Source organism: Pogonomyrmex barbatus, unplaced genomic scaffold (assembly GCF_055798465.1).
Source record: "Pogonomyrmex barbatus isolate J1 unplaced genomic scaffold, ASM5579846v1 scaffold8, whole genome shotgun sequence".
NCBI classification, from domain to species: Eukaryota; Metazoa; Arthropoda; class Insecta; order Hymenoptera; family Formicidae; genus Pogonomyrmex; species Pogonomyrmex barbatus.
In genome coordinates, this window is record NW_028297182.1 from 754990 (window position 1) to 769645 (window position 14656).

General features: G+C 33.4%; 4 protein-coding genes across 6 annotated transcripts; 3 read left to right on the forward strand and 1 right to left on the reverse strand.

Annotated features, from left to right (window-relative positions):
- Window positions 1–22: 22 nt before the first annotated feature.
- LOC105422942 (methyltransferase-like protein 22) lies at window positions 23–2702 on the reverse strand. The gene is made up of 6 exons (XM_011632523.3): window positions 2345–2702; window positions 1393–1465; window positions 1176–1307; window positions 929–1114; window positions 686–853; window positions 23–609 (listed from the first exon to the last, which is right to left on the reverse strand). The coding sequence occupies exons 1-6, from the start codon at window positions 2444–2446 to the stop codon at window positions 311–313; spliced, it is 960 nt and encodes a 319-aa protein (XP_011630825.2). The 5' UTR covers window positions 2447–2702; the 3' UTR covers window positions 23–310.
- A 1292-nt stretch (window positions 2703–3994) lies between these two features.
- Window positions 3995–8866, forward strand: Pdi (protein disulfide isomerase). Its single transcript, XM_011632526.3, has 8 exons — window positions 3995–4381; window positions 5794–6125; window positions 6296–6433; window positions 6527–6757; window positions 6860–7231; window positions 7385–7513; window positions 7601–7687; window positions 7825–8866. The coding sequence occupies exons 1-8, from the start codon at window positions 4231–4233 to the stop codon at window positions 7873–7875; spliced, it is 1491 nt and encodes a 496-aa protein (XP_011630828.2). The 5' UTR covers window positions 3995–4230; the 3' UTR covers window positions 7876–8866.
- Window positions 8867–9242: 376 nt separating this feature from the next.
- Window positions 9243–11346, forward strand: LOC105422944 (uncharacterized). Its single transcript, XM_011632527.2, has 5 exons — window positions 9243–9446; window positions 9547–10020; window positions 10097–10420; window positions 10500–10773; window positions 10864–11346. The coding sequence occupies exons 1-5, from the start codon at window positions 9264–9266 to the stop codon at window positions 11115–11117; spliced, it is 1509 nt and encodes a 502-aa protein (XP_011630829.2). The 5' UTR covers window positions 9243–9263; the 3' UTR covers window positions 11118–11346.
- An 80-nt stretch (window positions 11347–11426) lies between these two features.
- LOC105422945 (dynein, axonemal, intermediate chain 2) lies at window positions 11427–14190 on the forward strand. Of its 3 annotated transcripts, none has more exons than XM_025217280.2 (10): window positions 11427–11606; window positions 11685–11846; window positions 11927–12185; window positions 12257–12510; window positions 12577–12736; window positions 12944–13136; window positions 13206–13341; window positions 13402–13548; window positions 13650–13865; window positions 13941–14190. In XM_025217280.2, the coding sequence occupies exons 1-10, from the start codon at window positions 11427–11429 to the stop codon at window positions 14016–14018; spliced, it is 1785 nt and encodes a 594-aa protein (XP_025073065.2). In that variant the 3' UTR covers window positions 14019–14190. The 3 variants fall into 3 exon arrangements, with proteins under 3 accessions (XP_025073065.2, XP_088939799.1, XP_011630831.2); XM_011632529.2 differs by having other exon boundaries at window positions 11449–11606; window positions 11672–11846; XM_089083673.1 differs by lacking the exon at window positions 13402–13548.
- The last annotated feature ends 466 nt before the right edge of the window (window positions 14191–14656 follow it).

Consider the following 14656-nt stretch of genomic DNA (forward strand, 5'->3'; position numbering starts at 1 on the left):
GGATTTCTTAAATTAAATCCTATTTATAAATTGTACTAAATTTTTATTATTTGACGTTTTATGTATATATTGACAAAAATAATGTTTACAAAATTTGTTTTAAGTAACTATTATTTTTTATAGCTTACATTAATTGTGATATTATATTTTATTATACATTTACTATACATTTACAGGAATCTTGCTTTCTTATTCTATGTGGCAAATTTAAGCTATCTTTGTAATACTAACATATTTTATAATTACAATAATATATTACGTATTATGTTATCGTAATATATTATACTCACATACCTAATTAAAAAATTCGCTATACATCTGCAATAGATTTTGTATTATTTTGTATCTTCATTAAAACCAAATGTTTGACTCTATCATATTTAAAATAATGCGGAAAATCTATATTTATATAATCTATAGACCAATTCATTTTATATTTTTCAACACAACGTAAAAATTCTTCAAACATTGGAGCAGTGGTCTCTAAATCGGCGATAGTAAAGACATATCTCTTTTCGAGAGCGACGTAAACCATCTTTTTCTTCTTCGTATACAAAAGTTTTGTCAATGTACGGACAAATCCATCTGTAATTTTGTCATCGTAGATCACTATAAATTAAAAAAAAATAATTATTCTTTATTTTTTCACTATTTACTTGTTAAAATGTAGGCTTATTAAGTTTACCATCCGCGGCTAATATGACGCTCGCACTTTGTAATCTCTCTTCTAATTTTTTCGGCCATTCCAAATTTAAAAAGTTTACTTCTTCGATATGAAAACCGGATTTAACGTACATAGAATTTCGTACAAAATTCCGTTCAATTAAATTTAATATACCACCCACATTGATATCTGGAATATTCAGATAAATAGAAAGTATTTTTCAACTTCGTATTTTTCAACTTGAACTTAAACTATTTGCATTACCGGTGCAAATGATTTGTTTTGCTAAATAACTCGCTATGATGCTGGTTAAACCAACGCCAGATCCTAATTCCAGAATTATTTGATTTCTAAACGAGTCGGGATGCGACAAGATGTAGTCAGCTAGCAAGAAAGCGCCTCTCCATACTTGCAAACCGACTAAGTTCAGCTCTGTAGATATGCTGTGCTCTATAAACACGATTTATTGAATGTGTTATACAAGAATTATACACGAGAATTAATTTTATACCTATTAAAATGACTCCATCTCTATCTCTATCTACATCTAGATCATCATCACTGTCATAATTTAGTGGTCCGGCTGTGGATTCCGCGTCAATCATGTAAGATGGACATTTAAAAGTGAATTTAGTTACCGCATCTGAAATCAATTGCTGTATATTAAAATGTGAAGATATAAATATTATTTGCAAATTCAAGCATATTATTCATTCAACACAACTTACTGCCACTACCAAGCTTCTCAGAGATATGATAATTTTCTGAATGTATCTCCGACGTTACTTTGTACATCGCCCTCTTGGAACACATAAAAAGAGATAAAAATATGTATTTTTTTTTTTTTTTTTTTTTTTTTAGTTGGAGTGTTATATAACTGATAATTATATAATCATCAATTGTTCATATTATGAATTATGAAAGATCATCATACAGTTTCATTATTAATTGATTTTAATATTTAATACATATACACACGGCATAAGCTCATTATATCTCACTTATTGCACCATGTACCATAACAGACTCGCTAATACACCGTGTAATGTCTCGAGTTAAACCGGAGATTAATGCACGTAAATAAATCGTGAACCGACGCTTCGTGCCCGCGACGCTTGCCACACTTGAATAATGAAGCGCGTCACGACCGACCAATATTACAGTCTCGCAACTACATTTATTTCGGGAATTTGTGTCTTAACACGTCAATTACATAATCCATAATCTTGTACCATCAAGACGCCTGTATTATTATTACTGCAATGAGTGATCTATGCTCAATCCTCAAAATTAAACATCGTTTAAAAAATTTTTTCTACTCGATTTACAATATTCTATAATTCAGAAGTTCTACCAAGAGATAGGAAAAGTACGTACGTATTTTGTACGTGTGATACTGATAAAAAAAAGTAACGATATTGAATACGAAAAACAATAACATTTTTGACATTGATCTTTACATATTGATATCTTTATCTCTCTAATATTCATTTTTTTAAATACTCATTGTTTATGTGTAGTTAAAAAAAAAAATTACATTTTTTTCGTGTATCTAATTATACCTATTTGTCAATGTTTCAATTTTAACGCGTTATCTTAGATTATATGATAATTAAGACGATTATTAATACAAGGACATACTGATCGCTTAATCTATTCTACTGTAGCTTAGCATCGCACCTTGAATCGCATTTTGAGGAAACGATCGTTGCGCCGTTTTCTCGACGATCCGATCTCGGTACACGCTTTCCTCGCAACATTCTTGTCAGCTGTGCTTGTCATTTTGCCATTACTTCAACCGTGCAATTGCAGCAAACGTCAACGGAAATTACGATTATGATCCTCCAATTTGATCGAACTGGGATTCAAGTTATCTGAATATAATCCACCATTCTCTGCAATGTTTACGAATTCTATGGTCTTCACGGTCGAGCTCGTTCGTTAATTTCTTTCTTATTTTCGACCACATCGTTAAATCGCCAAAGTCTAACGCCGTACGTCGCCATCATGACGCCACGTGATTTTGACATAACAATCGAGCACACTCGATAGGATCGCGTGGCTCTTTATCGATAAAGCTATAATAGCCTATTTCATATATCGGTCGTTTGATACACTAATTATTATATTCATATTAAATTAATTTTATAATGTAAACGAGTATGAATGTCATTTATTTGATATATTTTTTTATACGTATTGCATATTGGTTGGCTATTGTTTATATCATCAAACTAAATTAATTTAGTATAAATATATATATATATATATATATATATATATATATATATATATATATATATACTATTCGATACGCGTATATTAATCAAACGATGTAATGATTAGAAATATAAAAATCGAAATGATTTTCATCTTTGTATGCTTGATCAATGTGAGAAATGATTTAAAAATAATCCTCGCATAATAAAATTCTCAATGGATTAAATATTGAAAGCTAATTTTTGAAATTTTCACATAAAATAAAAAATTTATATCAATAATCGATAATATCGATACTCTTCAATTATCTCCGAAATTCCTGTGTTCGAAATTATTTTATTCAAAAAATACCAAGACATATCCTTTCATTAATGTCGAATGCAATTTTCTGTTCCTAATTCCTTTATTTTGAATTCTTTATTCTCGTTTATTGTGTCTGAATCCCTGTACGTTTATATCAGAATCGTTTCGTATATTTCAAGGTTATATTCAAGGGTATATTTACACGGATTTTTACGTACGTTTACGTGATGTTTATATGAACGTAGACAATATAATCATGTAAATTATTGTAAATTGGACAATACAACGCAATGTACAAAAATATTATAATTTATTAATTTTAGAGTAATATAAAAGGCACAAAAAGTAGAACATAGAAGAAATATTATTTATATTATTGATCTGTTTTTAACTAAACTTAAGTTTTTAATTAAACTTTTTGCAGAGTTCGTATTTTCTTTTTTTCTCTACGTTATATTCCAACTGAAAAGAAAGATTATTTATTAGAACTATTTATTTATTAAAGGCTTATCAAGGAACCTGTCATTTCCATTTATTTCTAACGAAAGATGAATCTTCTATGATTCATCGGTTGTTGTTTACACAGATGACATTTTATACACAGTTTTACGTAGTTTACATAGTTTACATAATTTACGCGGAATGTAGATAATTTCATATTTTACGCGTAAATCCGACGACTCCGGTTTACGCGACGTGCGTAATTCCTGCCGCGGACGATGGCCGCGCGCACACAGACTGCCGACGGCTGGTCGCAAAACTCGAGGAGAATCAGCCAATCAGCGATCCCCACGATGAGGACGATGCCACGCGTATGAAGCCGCGAGCCAACAACGCGAATCTACAGCCTACGGCCGCCGACGCAACGTCACGTTCGCTCATTCATCGCTCGTTTTTCTCGCGCGAACGGTGTCTTCCCGGCTCGTCCCGTCCTCGTCCAACGTCTTCGACTTAGTGAGGCAGCTCGCGCCTCGACTTGAAGGGAACGCGAGAAAGGAGGAAAGAGAGAATCAAAGGGAAAGAGCGAGGTACTCCAATTAAGCATGAGATCCATCGGTGGATTCTGTTTGGCGGCACTCTGCCTGGCCGCGACCTCCCTTGCCAAGGTCGAGACAGACGAGGGTGTCCTAGTAGTCACCAAGGACAACTTCGAAAGCGTCATCCAGGACAACGAGTACGTGCTCCTCGAATTCTGTGAGTATATCGACGTCACCACCCTCATTCTCTTCCACCCATGGGGAACGCGCGTGTCTACTGCTGCGAGTTCGTACGTGTGTATCTGTTGCTCTTCGAGATGAGAGCTACATCCCCTCGCCTGTATCTTTTTGTACCCGATCTCTCGTTTCCCGCGATTTAAACAACAAGGAAAAGAACGCGGAGCATACGGCGCGAAGCGTGAAAAAAACATCAACGGGGCTGGATCTATGTTAAATATTCGTCTCCGCACGAGCTTGTGAATTCTCGTCCGCACGCCGGCTTCTCCAGATGTGAGCACGAGCTTCGTACACGTCATCACTCGAGCATCCTCGAGGAGACCGGTCGGCGACCGTAGCGACATTTCGGCAAGACATCCAGTTGGATTTTCATTTCCTTTTTTTTTTCCGTAATTTCTTCTTCTTTATTTCCCCTTCTCGTTCTCCGGATGATGAGGGACGCGTGTCAATCATGCGAGAAAAAGAAAGAGGAACAAAGAACACTTCGAGACTACAAAAATCCATATTTGGACAATGAGTATATTTAACGTTTGAAAACAGCGAGACGTTCGGCGATATTTCCGGATGTCCTTCGGCCTCTCGCGGCCTACTCGATCAGTTTCTAACATTTTTCTCCTTGACTTTTCTACGCCTCGTCTTTCCATGCGGCTGCGTTTGCTCGGCCGAGTGCGAAGGGTGTAAGAAAGTGCAGCTGCAGAAGATAAGACGACTTCTCCCACCTTCGGCGGATTTTTTTTTTTACCGTTATACGTGGTTGTATACGGCTTGCAAATCGCCCGGCAATTATAAGACCGAGAATGACGGCACATTAGGATGACGCGATAATCTTAATGATGATGACGATGGTGTCGATTGCCGGACGCAATATCTATAAATGATACCGTTCAATTTGTATGAATTACAGGATACATTCAATCACATTTTTTTTATTGGAGTGATAATCTAATACCCGGCTTATCAATTTTAGATTGTTATTTGCCACATTGTTGACCTTGATGTTAGGTACCATATGGTAATCAAATAATTTGACATTAACAAGTTAATCTTTGAAATGCTTCAATGTACAAAATTACATTACATTTTTTTTTATTGTTTCTTCTTTTATTCTTATTTTATCAATTTTTTTAAACAATTTTCATTTTTTTATAAGAATTGATTTAAGAACTAGATCCAAGTATTATTACTCAGATTTAAGAAAAATCTGAGTAATAATACTTGGATCTAGTCATGCTATTTATAAGTAAATATAATTATGAAGAATTTGTTTATTTTTGAAACGTTTAGAAATATGAAAGAGAATTATTGTCGTCAAGTTTTTACTAAAAAATGATTATTTTGTATAGCAAGCACTTTTAAGATATGGCAAATTATATTTATATTTTTTTATCATAGATGCCCCATGGTGCGGACACTGCAGAGCGCTGGCGCCCGAATATGCCAAGGCAGCAAAAAAATTAGAAGCGATGGATTCACCAATCAAATTGGCCAAAGTGGATGCAACAGTCGAGACACAACTCACTGAGAAACACTTAGTAAGAGGATATCCTACTCTCAAGTTTTATCGTAAAGGAGCTCACATCGATTATACTGGTGGTCGTCAAGCAGATGACATTGTAAACTGGCTGATCAAGAAGACTGGTCCTCCTGCCAAAAACCTGCCTACAGTCGACGAAGCTAAAGCATTTATCGATGAGCACAAAGTTGCCATTGTTGGATTCTTTAAGGTATGTTAATTAAAATTATTCCTCTTGTCATCCTTTGTTTTATCGATAATACTATTATCTATTAACACTGAAGTGTGAAAATACTTTATGTTACTGAACTGTTGTAATAATCAGAAATAATCTGTCACAACAGCTTATCTGTTTATATACATATGTAACGACTTTATTAGGACGTTGAAAGTGATGCCGCCAAGGTATTCTTGGAAGTTGGTAGCACAGTGGATGATTATGTATTTGGTATTACAAGCGCTGATGAAGTATTCAAGGAATATGAAATTGAAGATGGAAAGATCGTGTTATTTAAGAAGGTATGTTTATATTAGCATTGTATTAGTGTTAGAGAAAAACAAATTAATTTCTATTTTCTGTAATCTCTAATTTGAATAATCTATTCTTTGTAGTTTGATGAAGGCAAAGCTGTTTTTGATGGCGAGCTCACGGCTACAGCTGTGCAAAACTTTATTTCTGTATATTCATTGCCTTTAGTTGTTGAATTCAATCAAGACACAGCACAGAAGATCTTTAGCGGAGATATCAAGAGCCATTTGTTACTTTTCCTCAGTAAAGAAGCTGGTCATATTGAAAAATATGTTGAAGTAATACAAGAGCCAGCGAAGAAATATCGTGGTGAGGTATGGAATTTAATTTTATCTTTATCAGTAATGGAATTTAATTTTATGATTATATTATTTCACAAAGAAATCAACGTAATGTCTTAAAATATCTATACGTAGGTCCTGTTTGTGACGATCGACTGTGATGAAACCGATCACGAACGTATTTTGGAGTTCTTTGGTTTAAAGAAAGAAGATATACCTACCATGCGGCTTATCAAGCTCGAACAGGATATGGCCAAGTACAAGCCTGATAATCTAGAGATTACCACCGAAAACGTTATGGAATTCGTCACCGATTTCATAGAAGGCAAATTGAAGCAGCACCTCCTTACGCAAGAATTACCGGAAGATTGGGACAAGAACCCAGTTAAAGTTCTCGTCGGCACAAACTTCCATGAAATTGTCTTCAATAAGGAGAAGGATGTTCTTGTTGAATTCTATGCACCTTGGTGCGGTCATTGCCAACAGTTAGCGCCGATTTATGAACAAGTATATTTATTTTATTCATTTATTCATTTTATTTATTGGAACTTGTTATATATTCTGTATACATGCATATCTTTATATACATATATTTATACTTTATGTCATCGATAAGATATATTATAAGGTAACTTCATTAATCGAGCATGTTGATTTTAGCTTGGCGAAAAATACAAGGACGATGATAAGTTGATTATCGCAAAAATGGATGCCACTGCTAACGAGTTGGCAGATATAAAAGTCAGCAGTTTCCCCAAGATCGTGCTCTACAAAAAAGAGACGAATGAGGTACGAGTCTTTCTCATCTATTCAACTTGCATTTATCACATTTATAATGTGCTTAGAATATGCTCATTTCTATAATTTTTGTTCTAGGGTGTGGAATATAATGGCGAGAGGACACTCGAAGGTCTTTCCAAATTTATCGATTCTAACGGAGCGTACGGGCAATCCGCAGAAGAGGTATGTCAAAGAATTATTTTGAATTGCAAAAGAGAGATTGTAATCATTTTGGGCTAAGAGACAATAATAGTAGTAATATCTTTTTTGAATTTTGTAATCTTATATTGGAATTATACATTGTTTATTTCATTTCACAGGCTCAGGAAGAGGATGAAGACGATGACGTGCCAAGGAAGGACGAGTTGTAAACGCACATAATCAATCATTATTATAAGAAGTAAAATCAACATTGACTCGTCTCTTGTATTTCCTGCATCCAGTCAACTCCATAATTTCCTGCTTTACACAATATTTCATTTATTACAATGATAAGAAGAAAATTTAATGGTGCATTTTCACACATTTGTTAATTTAGGAATTAGATTTAGGTTAAATGTCGCAGTGTACAATTTGTAATTAAGAATTTACGTTTGCAGTTTTGCACAGGGTTATCGTCACGATATCAGCTTAAATGGCATACTTTCGTGATAGAATTGTTTTATTTTGATATTAAAATGTAGATTACAAAGAATAAAAGTCTACGATGTACTTGAAATGTTTAATGCGCGCGATAATATAAATTGTATTTCTACTGATAATATGATAATATCATTGTAATCTACATGATAATATGATAATATCATGATAATATCATTTGCGTTATGTATGTCGATATAATTACATCGACTATGTATCCGGCAGTTATGATATAGCTTTTTCTTACCCTTTGAAAACTGCAGCGTTTATATAGTTTTGCATCTTTATCATTCCACATTGTGGAAATGAATCATTAACAAGAATCACGAAAAAAATCATGAATCACTTTTTATTTTTATAAAAAGGATCCTTATTTTTATTAATAATGCGATTCGTTGCATGTTGCAACGCGCAAGCGGAAGCAAGTTTTCGAACGCTTTATGAGGGTTAGTGATTTATGAACACATTTCTGATTTACAGCATTTAAAACTATCACGACAGGTGATGGTTTTAGATATATACATATATATATATATATATATAGTTAGGGTATAGACAACTGATTCAATGTTCCCTTAGGTTTAATTGACTGAATTTCTAGGAAATTAGTGATGAGGCACATACTGCGAAAAAATGAAAGAAAAGTAAATTATATATATATACATCATTAAGTCTTTATTATATACATATTATTCTTAATATATGAAGATTATATATATTCTATTCTGGTTTATGGTCTATTTTATTACCATGGCTATTATACACAAATGTATGCTGTATACTATATGCTGTACATATAAATATAATTTTTAACATTTTTCCTATATATATGTGAATGGAGCTCGCTTGTGTCCAGCGGTTGTGATATGATATGTTTGGACAAGTGAACGAAAATGACGAAATCTTTATACAGTTGGTTTTACGCAACTTTTTTATATAAATGAATATTTATGGTTATCTCTTATCGTTATTGTCTCTTCTCTAGGGCAATAACTATTTATTTGTATATGAAACGCTTTGAGTGGCTCGTGCAAATGTGTCTCGTTTTTATTAATTTTTCGATGTTTTAATAATGTTTTATTTGTACTTCTTTTACTAGGGCCGCAGACATACGAAAGCAATGGACTGTACATTGAATTTATCAAATTTGTACGAACTGTTATACAACACTTTCCTAATCACGGAAGAAGTGAAGGAAGTACTGAGGAATGACTGTGATGAAGCAGCATTCGTTTTAAAACCATGGCAAGTGAAAACCATCGTAGAAAAACAAACAGATGAAAACATTTGTAATTGTAAAAAAGTACGATAATTTTCATTTCTTACATTTTTTCTTACGTATAATTTGTTTTTTCGTTTAAATTAATATGATCAATTTCGTTTTATTTGTCATTAATTGATAGAATGAAAGCGAAGCTGAGGAGATTGCTGCAGGAATAAGCAAAGCGATAATCCTGGCACAAGAGTTGCGGGAAAAGTTGAAACTTAATGTAGCATCGAAGAAGAAACCCTTGAGAAAAGACACAGTCGAAAACATTTATTTACCTAAATCTGCATCAATTAGCGATCACAAGAAAATATCGAGTAGCAATGTTACAACTCAAAAAGCAAATATTGTGAAAAATTCTGATAAATCTTGTAAAGGATCTAGTGCACATCAAAACGACAAAGCAACTTCCGTTGTAACGAGAAAATCTGTTGGCAATATAAAGCGCAATAATGCAATCGATAAAATGCAGTCAAAGACGTCATTTGCAAAAGTTGCAGAAAAATCAAAAAAAGAGAAAAATTTTATACTAAAAAATAAATTAAATATTAAAAAGATAAGCACGGCAAATAAAATACAAGTTGATGACAGTAATGATATCCCACAAAATGTAGGCAGCAATTATGATATAATAGAATATTTAGGATCTTTGGAAGTAATATTTTATCGCGTGTTTTTTTTTTCAGTCAAGAAACTCCATAACTGAAGCATCTGCCGAATTGAGTGATTTAATACATAAAATGGTGAAACAATCTACCAAGAGCGCTCTAACTTCTGTTGAGAATGATTGTACATTACACGGAAAAGACGTGCGTCAATCTATTCAAGAAAGTATCATAATGATAGATGTAATCGAAGCACTCCGACATTTTAATGTACCAAATGAAATTGTTAAGGTATTGAGAACTTATCATGCCTTTTTAAAAACTGAAATAGGTAATTTGAATGATTCTAAAGAGGGTAGATACAAAAAATCAGTCGACACTTTTCTAAAAGAATTAGAAGCGATGGTAAGTAATGTGATTACAAGAGGAAGGGCTATGCTCTTGAAATTATATAAATTCAATTTTTTGTTTTATTACATTGCAGAATACAACTACGCGTGATTATTTATCAGAAGAACCTTGTTTGTTTAATAACACAACAAAATCGATAACTGCATTTAGTAATATTCTTAGTGAAGATTTAAATTCGACCCAACTCAATACCACAAAGACCACCTCCACCGAGCTGGAAGCTTCTTTAAAACAATATGATAAAAATATAGAACCTATTGCAGAAGTCTCATCTCGTAATCTTTCTTTGACAAGTGGATGGATGTCGAATGGTATTTGGAATATTTCCTGTATGGAGCACTTTACAAGTAAATTCGTATTTTATATGTACATACATTAGTCTTTTAATTTTGATTTAAATTTTGATTTCGTTTGATTTTATCTCAATTTTGTTTTAGATTTCACTAAAGCATACAACATAAGATATTCTAACAAGAAGCAATTGCTGTCGCTGTATGAAATCATACAAAAATTGCAGCGCATCAATTATTTAAATACGTTGATCCAAATTATCTTACGGGACGTGATACCTACTGTTAAGTCTAACATCGAGCCTGCAAGCGCGGAGTATGCGCAAGCGTACAAGACGATGTTTATTCTCTATCAAGGTTTAAATCCCAAAGTGCCGGTTTTAGTGAGAACCGACATCTAAGTCTCACATCACGATATATTCTCTGTTACCATAGTAATCACTGTGTGTATTACCTAATTGATATCCACTTCTCATGGATGTAGACAAGAATTGTGCAAAATTGTATGTTACAACATCTTTTATGATATCATTACGCTGCGGATTAATAATGTTTGTGCCGTTAAATATCTCTTAACAATGTTTTGTGCCATTAAGTATTTCTTAATAAATGAAAAAAATAAAATTTTAATATTTGACTAAAGTTTTTGCAAGTTGTATCCTAGATTTGTTTATTTTCCTACATATAATATTGAAGACCATCTTTATACAATGGATACGGAATATGCCTACACGAAAAAAAGAATGCATTTTGGAAAGAGATGCAACTTCTCTGATTTTGACAAAACGGAGATAGAAATCAAGTCGAATCCAACGTTGATGAGTAATTATGTTAGAATGGATCCTGTGACACACGCTACACAGTGCAGTAAAGTCTATGCAGTTCACGAAGTATGAATATCCTTCGAATAACATTTATTGGAAAAATATATTATTATAATGTATATATGTTACAGCTTTATGTTTCAGATAAATACAACTACTGCAACATATAAAGACAACAAAATGTTTCATTATGAAGGTGGGTGGCCGAAAGACATAAATATGAAAGACTTAGAACAGACAGTTAGATATAGACGCAAGATCGAGAAAGACGAATTGTACATTCATACGATGCTTCAACTGCTACCTGTAAACATTATCTTTCTTGTCGACTCTTTTAAAGCTATCGAATATGACATAGCACTCATGCGAAACCATTTATTTTTAAGTCAATGGAGCACTGCATTTTGCAAAATAATGCTTGCAACATTTACGAAGAATATTTTGCCGATGTAGAGGTGACCCCATTGATACAGAGAGCTTTCTCACGTACGGTGAATGTTTATCGCGATCCTTTAACACTAAAACGGCAGATCACTCATCTGTCGTGGTCGCCAGATCAGGGTAATCGTTTTGCGGCTAGTTACTGCAATGTCGATTTCAAAAAAACCTCCAGCAACAATTACACCTCGTATATCTGGGAAGTAGGTACGTCGAATAAACGATCAACCAGAATCAATATTGATTAATTGATATATTTACAAGAAATTTCTCCGTAGAAAATCCGAATAATCCCTATATGGCGTTGAAACCCTTTTGCCCGATCTTAACATTGGAGTACAATCCTAAAGATAGCAATACCTTGATAAGTGGTTTGATGACTGGGCAGGTGGCATGTTGGGACATCAGGAGGGGCTCAGAAGCGGTAGACATTAGCTTAGTCGAATTTAGTCACAGAGATCCCTGCGATAAGACTCTGTGGATCAATTCCAAGACTGGTACTGAGTTCTTCAGCGCTTCGAAAGATGGACAGGTGTGATTTCGTACGAGATCGCAATTACCGTGACGACGACATATGCATATACGTGTTTATTTGCAGATAAAATGGTGGGACACTAGGAAGATGCAGGTGCCGACGGAGACTTTGATAATAGATTTGCAGAAACCAGAGAATCAGAATGTGGATAAGGCTACTGGCATCTCGGCTCTTCAATTCGAACCTTCGATAGGAACGCGTTTCATGTGTGGCTTGGAAAATGGTATAGTAAATCTATTATTGATTTATATCATTTATGGTATCAATGATAAATAATTCTAAGATCTTACAGCTCGAGGAGAATGATAAATAATTATTCGATAAAAATAAAAACTAATTATATATTTCCATGAAAAAAATCGTGAACCGTGAAAGAAAAATTATGTAATGATTATACTGATGATTATGAAAATAGTTTTGCTCTTCGTAGGTATCGTAATATCGGGAAACCGCAAAGGTAAGACTCCCGCTGAAAAGATTGCAACGAGATTTAAAGCCCAATATGGCCCGGTTATAAGTCTGGAGAGAAATCCAACCTTTGTAAAAAACTTCTTGACAGTCGGCGATTGGACCTCGAGAATTTGGTCAGAAGATTGCAGAGAATCCTGTATCGCTTGGACACCGTAAGTTTAAAAATAACAGAATAATGAAAATTCTACTTAGTAGGTTGCTAAACAATGTTAAATTTTCAGAGGTCACCGAGATTTTTTAATGGGTGGGGCATGGAGCGCTACGCGTTACTCCGTATACTATTTAATTAAAATTGATGGGACTTTAGATGTTTGGGACTTTATAATTCAGCAGGACAGTCCGGTTCTCAGCATAAAGGTAGTTAATTACAACTAATGTTTATTGATAATAAATTTTAACAACAAAATACGCTTGAAGGTATGCGATGAAAGTTTGACTTATTTACGACCTCACGAACAAGGTCAACTGGCTGCGGTTGCTAATAAAAAGGGTTCTACTTATTTGCTAGAATTTTCGGAAGCTTTAACAGTCAATCAAAAAAATGATAAATTGCTGTTAACCGCGGTAAATATCAGGTTGAAAAATAAATGTATCTTTTTTTCTATCACACTTCCGTGACAGACATAATAGAGGAATAAATATAATAAGGCAGTCCATTTCTCTAGCTTCTCGATCGTGAGACGCGCCGCGAGAAAGTGATAGAAGCAAAAAATAGAGAACAACGATTAAAAATGAAGACCTTGAAGATGCATGGTGAATCGGATTTCACCGATGTTTCCTCGAAACCGGATGAACGGGAAGATTCTAAAGAATCTTCCGATGGTTTGATGAACGCGCTGATAATGCAATGCGAACAGGAATACGAAAATATAATTAACGCGGTAAGATAATTTTTCGTCATCGAATTAATTCTGTGTGCACAGACACGTTTTCAAATATCGATTTTTATTGTGCAGGAATTAACGCGACAAGTAGAAATAAATACTGTTGAACTAAATAACAACGTGATGCAAAATAATATAATTATGAATTAAAATGATTATATATAAGTTAATTGATATAATTTAATTATGAAAAATTAATATAAGAGAAATAATTTGGTTTGTCTTTTAGTTAGACTATCAAAGTATACATTGTAAGAAATAAATAATTTAAAAAGATGTAATTTTTATTTCATTAAAATTCTCGTTTTCTTCTTTTTGTAAATACCGTTTATATTCTCCATTTTATTCTCTCTCCCTGTCCCTTTGGCAATTTCCTGACTTCCCTCTACTTTCTATTTTCGCATTCAGGTATTGGCAAAAAATGTAGGAGGTGCTTCTACGAGCAGATTTTTACATGAAATTTTTCTTACGATCCACTCAATCTTGACAGTCGAATTTAAGTTTGCGAACTTATCATATACTGAGCAAGAATTTTTTCTGTACATTTCTAATTTTGTATTCTTTGCATTTTATATAACCAGAGGTAAGTGAAAATGTGATTATATTTTGTCATATTCTATTTTAACTACAGATCAAAATTTATATTATATAACTATATATTATAATATAAATATAATATAAATAATATAATATAAATATATTAATAAAGCAGAAAAATATCATAGGTATAAAAGAATGTGTTTTCCGACTTGTTTTATAATTGTGCAGTGATCCTAGTTAAAAACATT